The 13,342-nt window shown below is 34.2% G+C and overlaps 4 protein-coding genes across 4 annotated transcripts; 2 read left to right on the plus strand and 2 right to left on the minus strand.

Annotated features, from left to right (window-relative positions):
* Positions 1–289: 289 nt before the first annotated feature.
* On the plus strand, positions 290–2,848 carry LOAG_08068 (hypothetical protein; the record flags this gene model as incomplete). The annotated part of the gene is made up of 7 exons (XM_003143600.2): positions 290–392; positions 723–881; positions 1,027–1,109; positions 1,380–1,521; positions 1,839–2,041; positions 2,346–2,559; positions 2,684–2,848. Coding segments are annotated over 7 exons (1,069 nt in total), but the record flags the coding sequence as incomplete, so codon positions are not given.
* Positions 2,849–5,417: 2,569 nt separating this feature from the next.
* LOAG_08069 (hypothetical protein) lies at positions 5,418–6,610 on the plus strand (the record flags this gene model as incomplete). The annotated part of the gene is made up of 2 exons (XM_003143601.1): positions 5,418–6,358; positions 6,541–6,610. The coding sequence occupies 2 exons, from the start codon at positions 5,418–5,420 to the stop codon at positions 6,608–6,610; spliced, it is 1,011 nt and encodes a 336-aa protein (XP_003143649.1).
* A 1,276-nt stretch (positions 6,611–7,886) lies between these two features.
* LOAG_08070 (hypothetical protein) lies at positions 7,887–10,141 on the minus strand. The gene is made up of 6 exons (XM_003143602.2): positions 10,040–10,141; positions 9,456–9,551; positions 9,095–9,262; positions 8,705–8,823; positions 8,525–8,613; positions 7,887–8,206 (listed from the first exon to the last, which is right to left on the minus strand). The coding sequence occupies exons 1-6, from the start codon at positions 10,091–10,093 to the stop codon at positions 8,073–8,075; spliced, it is 660 nt and encodes a 219-aa protein (XP_003143650.1). The 5' UTR covers positions 10,094–10,141; the 3' UTR covers positions 7,887–8,072.
* Positions 10,142–10,731: 590 nt separating this feature from the next.
* Positions 10,732–12,444, minus strand: LOAG_08071 (peptidyl-prolyl cis-trans isomerase 11). Its single transcript, XM_020447607.1, has 6 exons — positions 12,413–12,444; positions 12,046–12,203; positions 11,812–11,923; positions 11,461–11,553; positions 11,298–11,385; positions 10,732–10,918 (listed from the first exon to the last, which is right to left on the minus strand). Exons 2-6 carry the CDS (start codon positions 12,192–12,194, stop codon positions 10,809–10,811), a joined length of 552 nt encoding a protein of 183 aa, XP_020302179.1. The 5' UTR covers positions 12,195–12,203; positions 12,413–12,444; the 3' UTR covers positions 10,732–10,808.
* Between the last annotated feature and the right edge of the window lie 898 nt (positions 12,445–13,342).

Below are 13,342 nucleotides of genomic sequence, written 5' to 3' on the forward strand. Positions count from 1 at the left end.
ATACTACCGTAATAAACGTAGAATTAAACATTAAATTAAATTTAATTCATATCATTATCAGTGTCATTGTTTTTCACACACATATACACACATGCACACACACACACACACACACACACACACACACACACACATACATACACACATTACGATAACTTGTTAAGATTATTAATATGTTTTATTTCACGAAGTTTTAAACTTTCAACTTCTAAAAAATTTTCGAAACTATGTTTTTTTGAAATTTTGAGATTAAATTATTGAAATTACCTTCTAAGTTATAAAATTGAAGATATAGAAATGGCGATGCTATCTCAGCATTACAAACTTTTTATGAGCGAGTCAATTCACATGCTGCTGGGAGTGTTTTTATATACGATACATGTGGTGTCAAGGTATCTCTTTAAGTAAAAATTTGAATTTTAAATTTTAAAACTGCTAGGAAGCAGATGTAATTGCTTTGATACTTTGACACCATGAAGAGGAAGTACTGCGCTTAATATGATAATGGGAGTTGTAGCATGGGATGAGTTCAGCTGATATATTAAACAAGCCAATGATATATGTTTACATTTAAAGCTTATAAAAATGAATGACAGATTAAATTGTTGCGACATTCAGGAAACTTCACAGAAGGTCATTCAGAAATTTTACAATGAAGGCATGTGTTGTCAAATATATCGCATGTAATGCTCTTATCCATCAAGGAATCGATATTTCTTCAGGATGTATCGAAATCATTGATTGATTTGGAGCGTTATCCAATCACCAGAATCAATATCACCAAAGGATTTATTTTTGCTTGTATTCAAGCAGCCAATGAATTCGAAGATCAACGCTCGCGCTTTTTCATCGAAAATGAAATTCGTGATGATTATATGGAAGTAACCAAATTAGTCGAAATAATTAAGTAATAAAGCAAATTGATGGCTAACACTGTCACGGAATGTGGAGCAGAAAGCGGAAAATCGAAGATTCAGTACATAAATGATGTTTACCTTATGGTACTTGAAGTGTAAACAATTTTAGGTACGTGAAGGTCTTGATTTTGCCGGCATACAATTCATTGAATCACTAATTGTATATTCATCGCAGTCGAACAAGCGCCCTTGGTATTTGACCTCAACCGCATTTTGGATTTCTAGTATTTTTTGCTCAGTTGGCCACTTAGACTCATTTGTGATTTGCGTACCGCTCATGTCAACTACCAGATTTCGAAATTGTTCGGTACGAATTACTTGAGGTAGGTTATTAATGGAAGGAAAGTAATGTATTTCTGCGCAAGTTATTTTGCACCTTACGCTTTACTCTCATTCATCTATTCTTTCTTTCTAATACCATAGGAAATTAGTGGTTATCAGAGTTTTCCGTCTAAATTTTAGTCCATCAAGTGTTAATTACACTGGTATGGTGACTCATGGATCCACAGGCGATAATCATGAGCTTGAATCGATAATACAGCATGATAGTTACCTTGTCGTGCCAAGCTATAGTGAAGCTATGCTTATGGAACCAACCAATCAGGTCAGTTGTTATACAAATATGTTTGAATATGAAGAAAAAAAAATATAATTAAAGTCTAACTCAGACCTAAGGTTAATTTAGAATATAGTTTCAGAAGACATATTAAGTGGACTGCAAATTTTTGAATGAATTTTTCAGGTTCTAATAAGGTCTTAATCAATGAGATCAAAGAGACTGATGTAAAACGACAGAAAATACATCAAGTTCGGAAATTTAATTAAGACTACGCAACCTTCCAAAACTCCATTGCGACGTTAAAACGATATTCAGATTAAATGCTAATTTAAAAAGTCTTAATTCGTAATCGTACCTTATAGCATGTCCTTCCAAATGGTAATTTCCGGAACCGAAATCGTGTTGTAACAACCTGTAGTGAGAATGTTGTGATTATGAATTACGGTGCTGTTCGGAATTCACCAAAGCGTTTCTTCCGAAATGAGCCCAGACGATCATCAAACGGGCGTGATTTCAGAGACCGTACCCCTTTTCAAAGTCGCTCTGTGAGTTTGATGTTCAATAAGTAAGTCATTCCTTTAGCACTTTATCACCGGTGATTTATCCCCTTTACAGTGTGAATTCTTTCATATTTTCCGGAAAGTACAAGCAAACCGAAAAGCAATTCTCTCTTATGTTAGCGATTTAGCGATAGGGTCCAAGTGAAAATAAGCCAATACTTGTCTGAACAGATGATACAGGGAGGGTTTGAATCGATCAGATCAACCTCAGCCAGTTCTTTGTTAGTGTGTCTAACCTTCCAAGAAAATCGATAAACTCTAATTTACTTTTTTGCGCAGCTGTAGAAGTTTCATATGCTCGGATTCCAGAGTAACTGGTCGATCGTACCCATTGATCGTAACCACACCGTCATCAGCGGTTCCACGAACACTAAATGGTTCTCCGCGATCAGCAACTATTGCAGGCCTATCAGCAGCATGGCGTTCCCCTGGTTACAATACGATAAATGAAGAATCGATGGATGATCGATATCCTTTAATCGAACCGATGAAACCTATCGATGAAGCACCTCCTCCCTACGAGGTATTTAGACATTTTAGACAATGTGGGAGGGAAAGGAAGAGATGAAGGTGTTTTGTGGTACCTAAAGGTGCCAAATATGGTAGCTGCAGAATGCTCAATGAGTAATTAAAGAGTATTATTGCAGGCAGCGCTAAGGATGTGCGCACCATTTTACAAACAATTACGGCGATCAGCGAATTCCCTAACATCTCGTTTAAATTCATTGTCACGATCAACTAGCAAAGAACTTTCCTATAAGAGACAGGTTGGTCTCGAGGATCAAGGATCGAGTAGGGATGGTGGCTATTGAACGAAATTGTCTTGAAGAACTACAAATTATATCTATCTTGCAATCTTATTGTTGAGCATTTTGGAAAGATAAATAAAATTTAAGGACAAAGTGGCACTATGTTTGTCACCAATTTCATCAATTTCCAGAAGGTCCTTTTGTTTTTGTCTTTTTGTTTTTTTTTTGTCTCTATTATGTGGAGATATTTTGAAAATAGTTTGTTTACATCTGTCCGTTAATCCCTGTATAAATGTGATTTGTCTAAAGCACGTGAAGTTTGAGTCAAAAGTGCCATGTATAGGCAACTAACAATCACATAAATGAATAAATGAAGGTGATGACCAGATAAAATGCGAAGATTTTTGTTGAAAGTTTCAAGAATTAATCATTAAAATGAATTGAATCAAAATGAATTGAAATGAAATGGAACGAATTTCACGGAATCAAATTGATTTAAATATTAGAATTAGATTGAATTGGAATTTAATAGACTTTGGAATATATGCATCAATCATTTATTTATTTATTTTTTTTTTGGGACAAAAAATGTAGAAACTTTAAGAGCTATAATTTGAAAGCAGTAAATCCATCATCCTCCCATTCCATCGATATAGATGGATCACTTGATTTGAGCAATGATTGTATTAATGAGTGAAAGCTTTGCTTTAATACTACAATCATCATTTCCAATTGTTGGATGAGAATGTATGAACGAACTGGAAATCCTTCTCAAATCCACCGGACTTCTCATACCTCTTTCAAATACATACTCCCTCATCGAATTTAGGTCACTCCATCTGCCATTTGTGGTGTTCAATTATGATAGCAAATCGTCATGTCCACTCATTCATTCCCCTTTCAAACATTGTAATGAAGCTTTCACTTTTGCATAAATTCTTTCGTTCTGTTGATGTCAGTTATGTTGATATAAATTAACAGGAGAACCGGTCATCTTACTTGGTCACTTTCTTATTTACAATTTTAACTTTTCCAGACACTTACTTTGTGATAATAAATATAGTATGACTTGATACTTTAACATGACCAATATTTTTGATATATTTTGGTAATGCAAAGTTTGCAATTGCTGTTCTATTTTGTTTACTTCTGTTTGCTTGCATAAAGGGAATGACATTCTAAATATTTAAACAATTTCTCCATTTGCTTTATATTAATAAGTTTTACGCTAAACTTTTCTTTCGAAATGTTGTTTACTCCAAATTATAGGACAGTTTGCTGCTCTCGAATTTTCATTTGCGCTTCTCGAATTGCCCTAAAAATTTCCATAGACTAGCAAAAGGAAGTATGCCAAATGCTTTTGGTGACACATATCATACATCGGTTGAAACATCCTCAAGTTCTCCTTCATCATTTTACATTCAACATCAGTTAATCAGCTAACAACACGAAACATAACACTTTCAAAATTTCACTTTCAATAATTTCTCTCTGATTTATGTCAGCTAGCGGCGGATGTAAATATTTCCAGTGTCTAACAAAAGCGCCAGATAAATTCGAAATAGAAAAACAAAGATCACTGAATTATTTCCATTCCTCGATTAATAAATACTTTTCGTTTTTGCAGACTATGCGATGTTATTATTTCCTTCAAGTCTACTTTAAACGAATGTTTCTTTTTTTCCTTGTCTTCCATAAGGTAACGTCAAGCCAGTTATTCATTTTTAAAACTTGGAAAATATTCCAAAACTTCCATTTTATATTTCCATTGTCACACTTTACATTTACCTTTCTTACTGTCCCAATTATCACATATTAGTTGCTAAAAGATATCATTAGTGAGCAAAGTTTTCTAATTAAAATAATTAGCTCTTTAATTGATCGATATTTTGGATCAAAAATTGCGAACAAAGGTTGGCAGATACCATTATTCGACCACAAAGTATTGTTCTTCATGAGAAACTACTGGATGGTGTGTTGATTTCGCCGGCAAATAACTTCTCGAAACGAACCAATTCTACCAAAAGTATTTTTTTAATTTGTTTAAATTTATATTATAATAAATTTTCTGTACTTTCGCCAGATATCTAAGCAAAACTGCCCTCATTGTCACGATTTTTGCGGACTACGGATGTCCGATTCAGAGTGCTTTCAATACATCCATTAATAGTGTCCCCTCTGTTTATGATTGACTAACTAAAGTACATGTAACAAAGATATAAAAAGAGAAAATAGTCTATACAGTGTAAATTTCAGATCATAGAGTGGAGATTCAAGCAGATTTCAAAGCAGAATTGGTCCCATTATTTGAGCCATCTCAAACTGTGGATATTCGGTTTATAGCACCTCCATTACATCCGAATCTCGAACCAACCTTATCCGTTCTGTCACAAAATGAAAAAAAACGGAAAATATCAAAAAGAATCGAAAGCAATCTACTTTGCTAAGTCGAGGCATCAAAAAATCCAAGAATGATAAACCAGTGCTTCAAGAGAAATCGAGAGAGACGACAGATCGAGAAAATGAATCGTTCGGGGCGGAATTCCGGCCGTCTATTAGATTTTGGAACGGGAATATTCAACTTTTCAAGACAGCCAATCATTCTCAAAAAGAAAGGCAAGTTTTCGATAAGATGAATCTTCAGATCGGGAAAAATATTGGATATCGATACAGTAAAGCAAAATCCGTTGTGATGAATAAGCCAGAAACAAAAAGAGGCGAAAATCAACGTTATGAACAACAAGTTAAATTACTCAACCCGAAAAAAGGCGCGGAACCGATCTTATCCATGCATGAGACAGAGGATGATAGTGATGATTTCGATCTGCTGATGAACCTGGAATCAGGTCACCGCGATATGTTAACACCAAAACCATCCATTTGGCCTAACACCACGCAGTTCAGTAATAGAATAAGCAAACGCACGGAATATGGTAATCAGAAGCAAACAGGATATCTGACTTCGAATTCAGATTGCATTGTGGGTACCGTCACTGGCAATCAGCGATGGAACCAACTGAACACCATTGTACAATCAGGAAAAATCTGGACACCTAGATATCAGATACCAAAGGTGTTTCCAGCTTTGGCACCACAGTATGGAGTAAACTATCAGCAAAATCCAGCAAGTTGGGATAAGGTGTCCATATTCCGAGGATCAATAGGTCAGTATATCACACCAATTACACCTATAAATGGTATTTTCAATAATAGCATACACACGAGTCCGTCTACTTCAAATAGTATATGGATGCAAAACCGAGCAACAAATATTAGTCAGTTATGGCGCATGCTTAATGGTGTTAAAATCCCTGCATATCCCGCATATACAGGATATGCCGTATCATCACTACCCACCTTACCAACGGCTGCATCAATTTCACAAACTAATCCATCTTCCAATGATTTTCACTTCTATAATGGGTTACTGCTATTACCAACAATGACAACCATGAAACCAAACTATCAAAAGACTGCTGTTAGAACCGATGATTATGGTAGCAAACAACAACAAAAAGATCCAAGAATTCATTTCGAGAAGAAGTATCCCATTAATACGGAACTGAGGACAAGGTTCTTATTTTCACAACATTCTTGAACTATTTGCAGTCAATGACAAGGATTAAAATGAGCCTGAAATTTAATCAATTAAGAACCAAAATCCCCAATAAGCAATATGACAATCGTTTCCATTGTTTACACTTCCCTCAATTCAAGTCCTGATTTTTCAATTTTTAGCTGTTCCTTTTTTTTAGTAAAACAGTGGATTCAATGGCAAATCGGGGATCTCTAATACCAGCATCGGAATTTTTGATTTTATCGTGAATGTTCGAATAGTACCGGATAAAACTACAACGAGGACAAGACGATTATGATGTAATCTATTTCAATTATTTCCCGAGAAAATCTGATGCTATCAGCTGCCACACATATAGTACAACAACGATATCATTCTTTTATCCTAATCTCCTTCCCTTCTTTCCTATAAGTCAATCATCAACAAAACTCTTCTGCCCGAAATGATGATGATTAAATGGAAGTCAGGTTCTTAATACCTCTTATTTCGCACAATTCCTCTTCTCGAATTTAAGCAGCTTATTAACAACTTTGAAAAATAAATCATACGAAGTTTCGCTAAGAGATACAGCCATCTCAAATGGAAAGTGATACCATTAAACAGTAAAAAAAGGAAGTAAATCAGGGTCATCTAGTTACCGTACTACCAGGTTTATTACACAAGTGAAGATTCACATAACAAGTAGAAGTGATAATTTCAAGAATTTTCATTAAACAGGGCAAAAATTTTTGCGTTCAACCCTTTTAAAATGGACAAATATCCCATTTCAAAGAACGAAACACTGACGATAAGTTGGACAACAATAGAAATGATCACTAAAATAATGAGTGATATTAACCAAATAACAAGAGGATTTATGCAAATTGCCATTCGAAATCGACTGAATGCCAAAGAGATTTTCTGCTGTATTCTGGGCAACCAAGGAATTAAAGTGTATCATTCAATTTATTAATTGCAAAAAATGAAAGTCTCCACGTGACAAACTAACAACTGTAACCCTATCACGGAAGAGATTATATAATATCAATGTAAAAAAGTTAATGGAATTCATTCGAAAAAAGAAGAACAACCAGACTAAATTGGTGTTAAACACCTCAAATATATGAAGAATTCTAATATAGTCCACCTGAGTGTTAAAAGTCTAATGTAGGCCTCATCTGCTATCACAGGCAGACCAAAAACTCCCAGTGTTCGGCAAACGTCATTAAAATCCGAAATGAGACACGGTAGCTCAAAATGTATGATTCATCAGTAAATAAATGCCCGAATGACTCCGATTGTATACTATTTACACTCAACTTTTACAAAAAATATATCTTTCACAAGAAAAAAAGTAGAACCTTGGAAGTTGTTAAAACGAATTTACAGAAAGTGAGAGAATGCAAAATTTAGAAGTTTGTGATCAGACGCAAATATGTAGTATTAAACTTAGCTTCAAAATTTATTACAATACTTCCTGTTATATTCCAAAAAATTCTCGACTACCTTTTTCACTCGCTGTTCAGTTTTGCGAGATTCGTAACCCTGCTACTCATTAATTCCTCATTACAGTTTAAACCAAATTTTGAGACTTGCGAACTTTTAAAAGCCAAACTAATAACAATGTCCGAAAATAATATCCACATAATAAATAAATAGCATGCACTGTCTTGAAGAAAATATAAATATGAGTTAAAAATAGTTACAGAACTAAGTGCCTAATGAGAATTGCTAGCCAGAACAACAAGACTTTTTGACAGGAGGTGGATCATCAATAATCAATAAGTCATTCCTTCGCGATGCACTATAATGCGACACTACATTCGTGTTCCACAACTGCGAATGTCTCGTTCTTTCGACTAAACCTAAAAAAAATCCCGAGAAAAGCTACAAATCAGTCTATAAATTCTCTTAAATTCAAACTAATTAAAACCATTTTCTAATATAGAACCACCAATCACTCCAACAATAATTCTACTGTAACAAAAATTTCCGATCATGCAGTCTTTCATTCTTTAGTTTGAATATTTTTTTTTTGCGGGTAAGCATTGGAACACGCAGCAAAATACATTGAAATGCAACGAAACTTGGTATTACCTAGATCATATCATTAAACGGTGGTCGAGACATTATACCGTGATCACTTAGCAAAGTTAAAAAACAAACTGATGATGTGAATTTACCTTTTACGAGGTAATCAAAAACTTGTGTTACACCAATGTTATCTTTAGCTGAAGTTTCAAAATGTTTCGCACCGATCAACTTCGCGTATCTAAAAGTTTCAAAGAAAAATCTTCCAGTTCTCTGATCAAAATTATGAAAACTTATTGACAAAAAAACTAAAGTTCACAAAAAAAACGAACCCGATAGCTTCATTAATATCTACATTCCGATTTCGTTCTAAATCTAGTTTGTTTCCAATAATCATCAAATAAACGTCATCACCTAACATACGTTTCAGTTCCTTTACCCACATTTTTACCTAAAAATGCGAACAGATGTGAACATTTAATCCTTACCAGAGTGAGAGTAAAAACGTTATCATTCCCAACAATACCAAATATTGTGCACCCTGATAATAACATAGTAGCATATAACGACAAGCGAATATCAATTTTTCAAAAAAAAAAACTTGCGATTCTAGCTATTCATTTACTTTAACCCATTTGTTCATAAAATAGTTCGAGTTGCACTTTTCAAAAATGATTAGCAATAACAAAAAATAAAAGCTCCAATTGTGCTCATTTACATGCCTTTTCAAAGGAATGGGTATCGGTGATATCATAAATCAAAAGAGCACCATGACTATCTCTGTAATATATAGGACCGAGTGCATGGAATTTTTCCTGTCCGGCTGTATCCCATATATTCAACTCCACTGTCTGACCATCGACATGGAGTTTTTTGCACAAAAATGAAGCCTAAAAAGTTCAAGAAAACAATAACAATAAAATAGTGTTGAAAAAAAGTGACAGCTCAACCTAATTCGTGATATAAAGTCCAATGTCGATGTCGACCTTGATAAAATCAAATAGCTCTTTATTTGAAGAACCAACTTACCCTTCTTACATTAGTCAGATAAATAAAATATGCATGCAGAGTGCCTGGAAATACCTGTAATGTTGATACATGTTGTGGATTGAATCTGTTTTCTATATAGCGTAACATCAATGAAGTTTTGCCCACAGCACCTTCGCCTAACAATACGATCTGAAATGAAAGTGTTTAAATCTTTCCAGAAATACATTTTGAAAACCTAGCATCTTTCAAACAAATGACTTTCCTCTAGGCAGTATAAGCAAAACACTGTTCTTACAATTTATATTCCCTCATCACGACACTTCCGAAGTAAAAAAGTGTTCCCTAATTTCCGGATTTTCATTTGCATTAAATGATAGAGAGTTCATTTTTTTTAAAAATCCAATCAAGAAGAAACAGCGGTGACTGGACGCTGTGGAAACAAAATCCCCAGCAACTCCAAATACGCCGTGAAGTACCACTGTTTTCTAGCTCTCAAGCCTCAATTGCTTGTCATCAACGGAAAGTCCGCATAGCAGACGTGTTTTTCTTTTCATGTAAAATCGTGACCTACCCACCTGTCATACCACTTTGAAAGTATGCATTCAATGTGCTGCTCTTAAGATATAAATAAAGTCCAATTCCAATAATATAATGTTTACTAACTCTGAAACAAATACCTTGAAATTGAGCAACAAATTGTTAGTTATCGAAGTACTGGGTACTGTTTCCATTCCAGGAAATAATGACCCACGTGTTGAGTAAGCACCAACTGTAATCTGATATAATGTAGAAATGACGCGCGATCTTATGGAACGTACAAAGAAGCGTCCAGAAAGGTCCCTAGAAAAGTGCTCCCCGTCTTGCTACAGCAGACCTTGGAAAGGAAACTTTTCATAACATTAGCTGATAAGGAAAGAAATATCCGTTTTCTAAACATACCCGCTGTTCGTGTATCAAGTAAAAAGTGTAACGGTAACAGAAAGAACCACTGACCATCAAAACAAACAGCACAAAACAGCATTTTTATAGCCTCCGGCAGTTTTTTAAATTAATGAATATCAATTTTTGCCGCAGCAAAATATCTTTAAAAAAGTGATTCATTCTGGACATGAAATACTCATCAAATAAATATAAAATTGATAACTTCCTGCCCTAATGCCTCACAAGTGCTGATGGAACACATCAATTCGAGTTAAACTGTCTGTATGTCCATTCACAAGATTTTCGCAGTCACTACCTTAAGTTAACAATAATTGTGTAACAGAAGGTTTTCCGAATCTTCTCAAAATTCAGGAAAAATGTCATCCAAGTAGCGCAAGAAGCTCTTTAATTTCCACTCTCTCCACCATTTATTTCAAAATTCTGATTCTTAGCGAAAATCCGATTTTTAGGACTGAGATCACAGTAAATGACATGAAAATAGAAATACAATAGTTAAGTTCACAGCTACAACTGCCCACACTGCGTAATAACAATAGGAATTTTCGGTTTATTATTTTGACCGGTTGGGACATTTTCGATTTTTCGCACTGTTAATAAACCATCCAATACTCTTCCTGCAAAAAATATATCCATTAGTAATATATTAAAGGAAGCATCCGAAAAACATGACGGACTAAAAGAGCCACATATTTCTGAAATAATAAAGAGTGACAAAGGGGAAGCAGATAGTAAAACGACAAGAAGTGATGGGTGAGAGTATTAAAACAGAAATCAGATATAAGAAAAAAAAATGGTTCGTAACAGACTAATTCGGAACTGCAAAACTGACCTGGACAAGTAGCTCAAGAGAGCTGCAAAATAGTAATCTGACTTGAAGTTCATATCTCGAAAGTAGAAAACTGAGAAATGAACCATTTCAGCAAAGAAATAGGTAGATTAAAAAGTTGAACAAAACAGCAAAGATTACTAAAATTTTGTTAACTAATAACTAACCAAAAACGACATGCTTCTTATCAAGAAAATCACACTTCGCACATGTTATGAAAAATTGACAACCATTTGTATCTGGCCCAGCATTTGCCTGCAAAATAACTACGGAACTTTTGTTTATAAAAGGCCTACATCATTTATTAAACTGCTTTAATAACAAAGTTACCATTGATAAAATTCCCGGTCCTGAATGTTCCAAATCAAAATTTTCATCCCTGAATTTTGACCCGTATATACTTGTCATACCAGTACCATCACCCTGAAGCAAAACAGTTCAACAAAACATAAATAACATAACATGAAGAGATATGGAAAAATGAAGCAGGCAAGAAAACAATTTTGACTCCATATAATAAAAACTACTCAAAGTGCACTAAAACTGAAACAGCGGTGGCAAAAATTCTTACCACATACCATACTAAAACATGAATTGAACCCAATTACCACAGATTATATCAATATCAATCCTCGCCAAATGGCAGTAAACAACACTGTTTAAGGAAATAAACAAACTAACATTGACAAAGTCGCCTCCCTGAATCATGAAATCCTTAATCACTCTATGAAACTGCGCATTTTTGTAGCCAACCGGCACACCATCTCTACGATATTCGCCAGTACAAAATTGTCTAGAAAGAGTGGATTCAACTACGAAAAATCCTGAAGGAGTGCGATGAAACACTGTCAGTTACAAAGTACACTCACTTCTTATGTAACATAATACTTAGTTCTTGCAACATTTTCTTCAAACCTGAAATTTTCGGCTGTCTTTGGGCAAACATCTGCAAATAATTCCATTTTGATTGTTCCAATAGGTGCACCACCGGCAGTCATCTCCATGAATACTATGGGATTTTCGGGATGCCTTAACTGCTCCGCCAAATGGTCATAATCACTCATACTTCCAGGCTGCAACTATTCCATTGACATTATTATGCTAAATAAAATTCCTTATATGTCATAATAATACTGTATAATGCTTGTCTGCAATGATGACAAATTAATGTTTATTTGGCACAGTCATGTAAAGTAAGAGAAGATATATTACAAGGTAGAGTATTCTAAGTTATGTCAAACGTATAACATTTATATGTAAGCAACCAGTTAATTCAACCCACCTTCACCACCAACTAAAAATGACAACTAACTGTCATAACAAATGCTAATAGCAAAAGTTAAAAATCTCAGAACGTCACTCTGAACTGCCCGTTATGAAAATTATGATCTCGCGGGCATTTGAATAAGGTGTCAATTCACAATTGGTTGCTTATTCTGTGTGGAAAATCCACAAATGCCGAAATAAATGATAAGGAACAGTTATTTTAATTAGTTCTTTTAAACTTTAATGTTTGATCCAACAGCCATATACATAACGAAATATTCGATACATTGCTTTGCGATCATGTAGAAATTATCGAACAGACAGGTTTCATAGTATGTTATTAATGGATTATAACTGCGATAATCGCCAAAAAATTGCTTCGTTTAACATTAAGCCAAGGTCGAGTTAACATTTAGAATCGATTCTAACCGCTAGTGATGCTAATCTACCCAATCCAAGTGACTAATCATCTAATGATTCTGATTCTAATCCACCTGATCCAAATGACTAATCATCTAGTGATTCTAATCCACCCGATCCAAATGACTAATTATCCTCACAAAGCATGCTCCACTGATTATTCTTCCCAGTTTGCTGAAATGGTATTACGATGCAATATGGAATCAGCCGTTCCTGACTGAACCAATTTCGAGACATCCATTCCATGTCAACTCTTACATGAAGAACAGTTGTAAAAGGAAATGATAAACATGAAAGATAGACATGTTTGCTTGCGGAAATAAATATTAAAAGACAATTTGTAGTAGCAATGACAATAACAATATTAATGATAATAATAATAATAATAATAATAATAATAATAGCAGTAATAATAACAATAATAATAATGATAATAATAATAATAATAATAATAATAATAATAAATGTTAATAACAATAATAATATTACAAATTATTTATTATTATTATATTATTACAATTATATT

The sequence above is a fragment of the Loa loa genome (genome assembly GCF_000183805.2).
Source record: "Loa loa unplaced genomic scaffold supercont3.42, whole genome shotgun sequence".
Classification (NCBI taxonomy): domain Eukaryota; kingdom Metazoa; phylum Nematoda; class Chromadorea; order Rhabditida; family Onchocercidae; genus Loa; species Loa loa.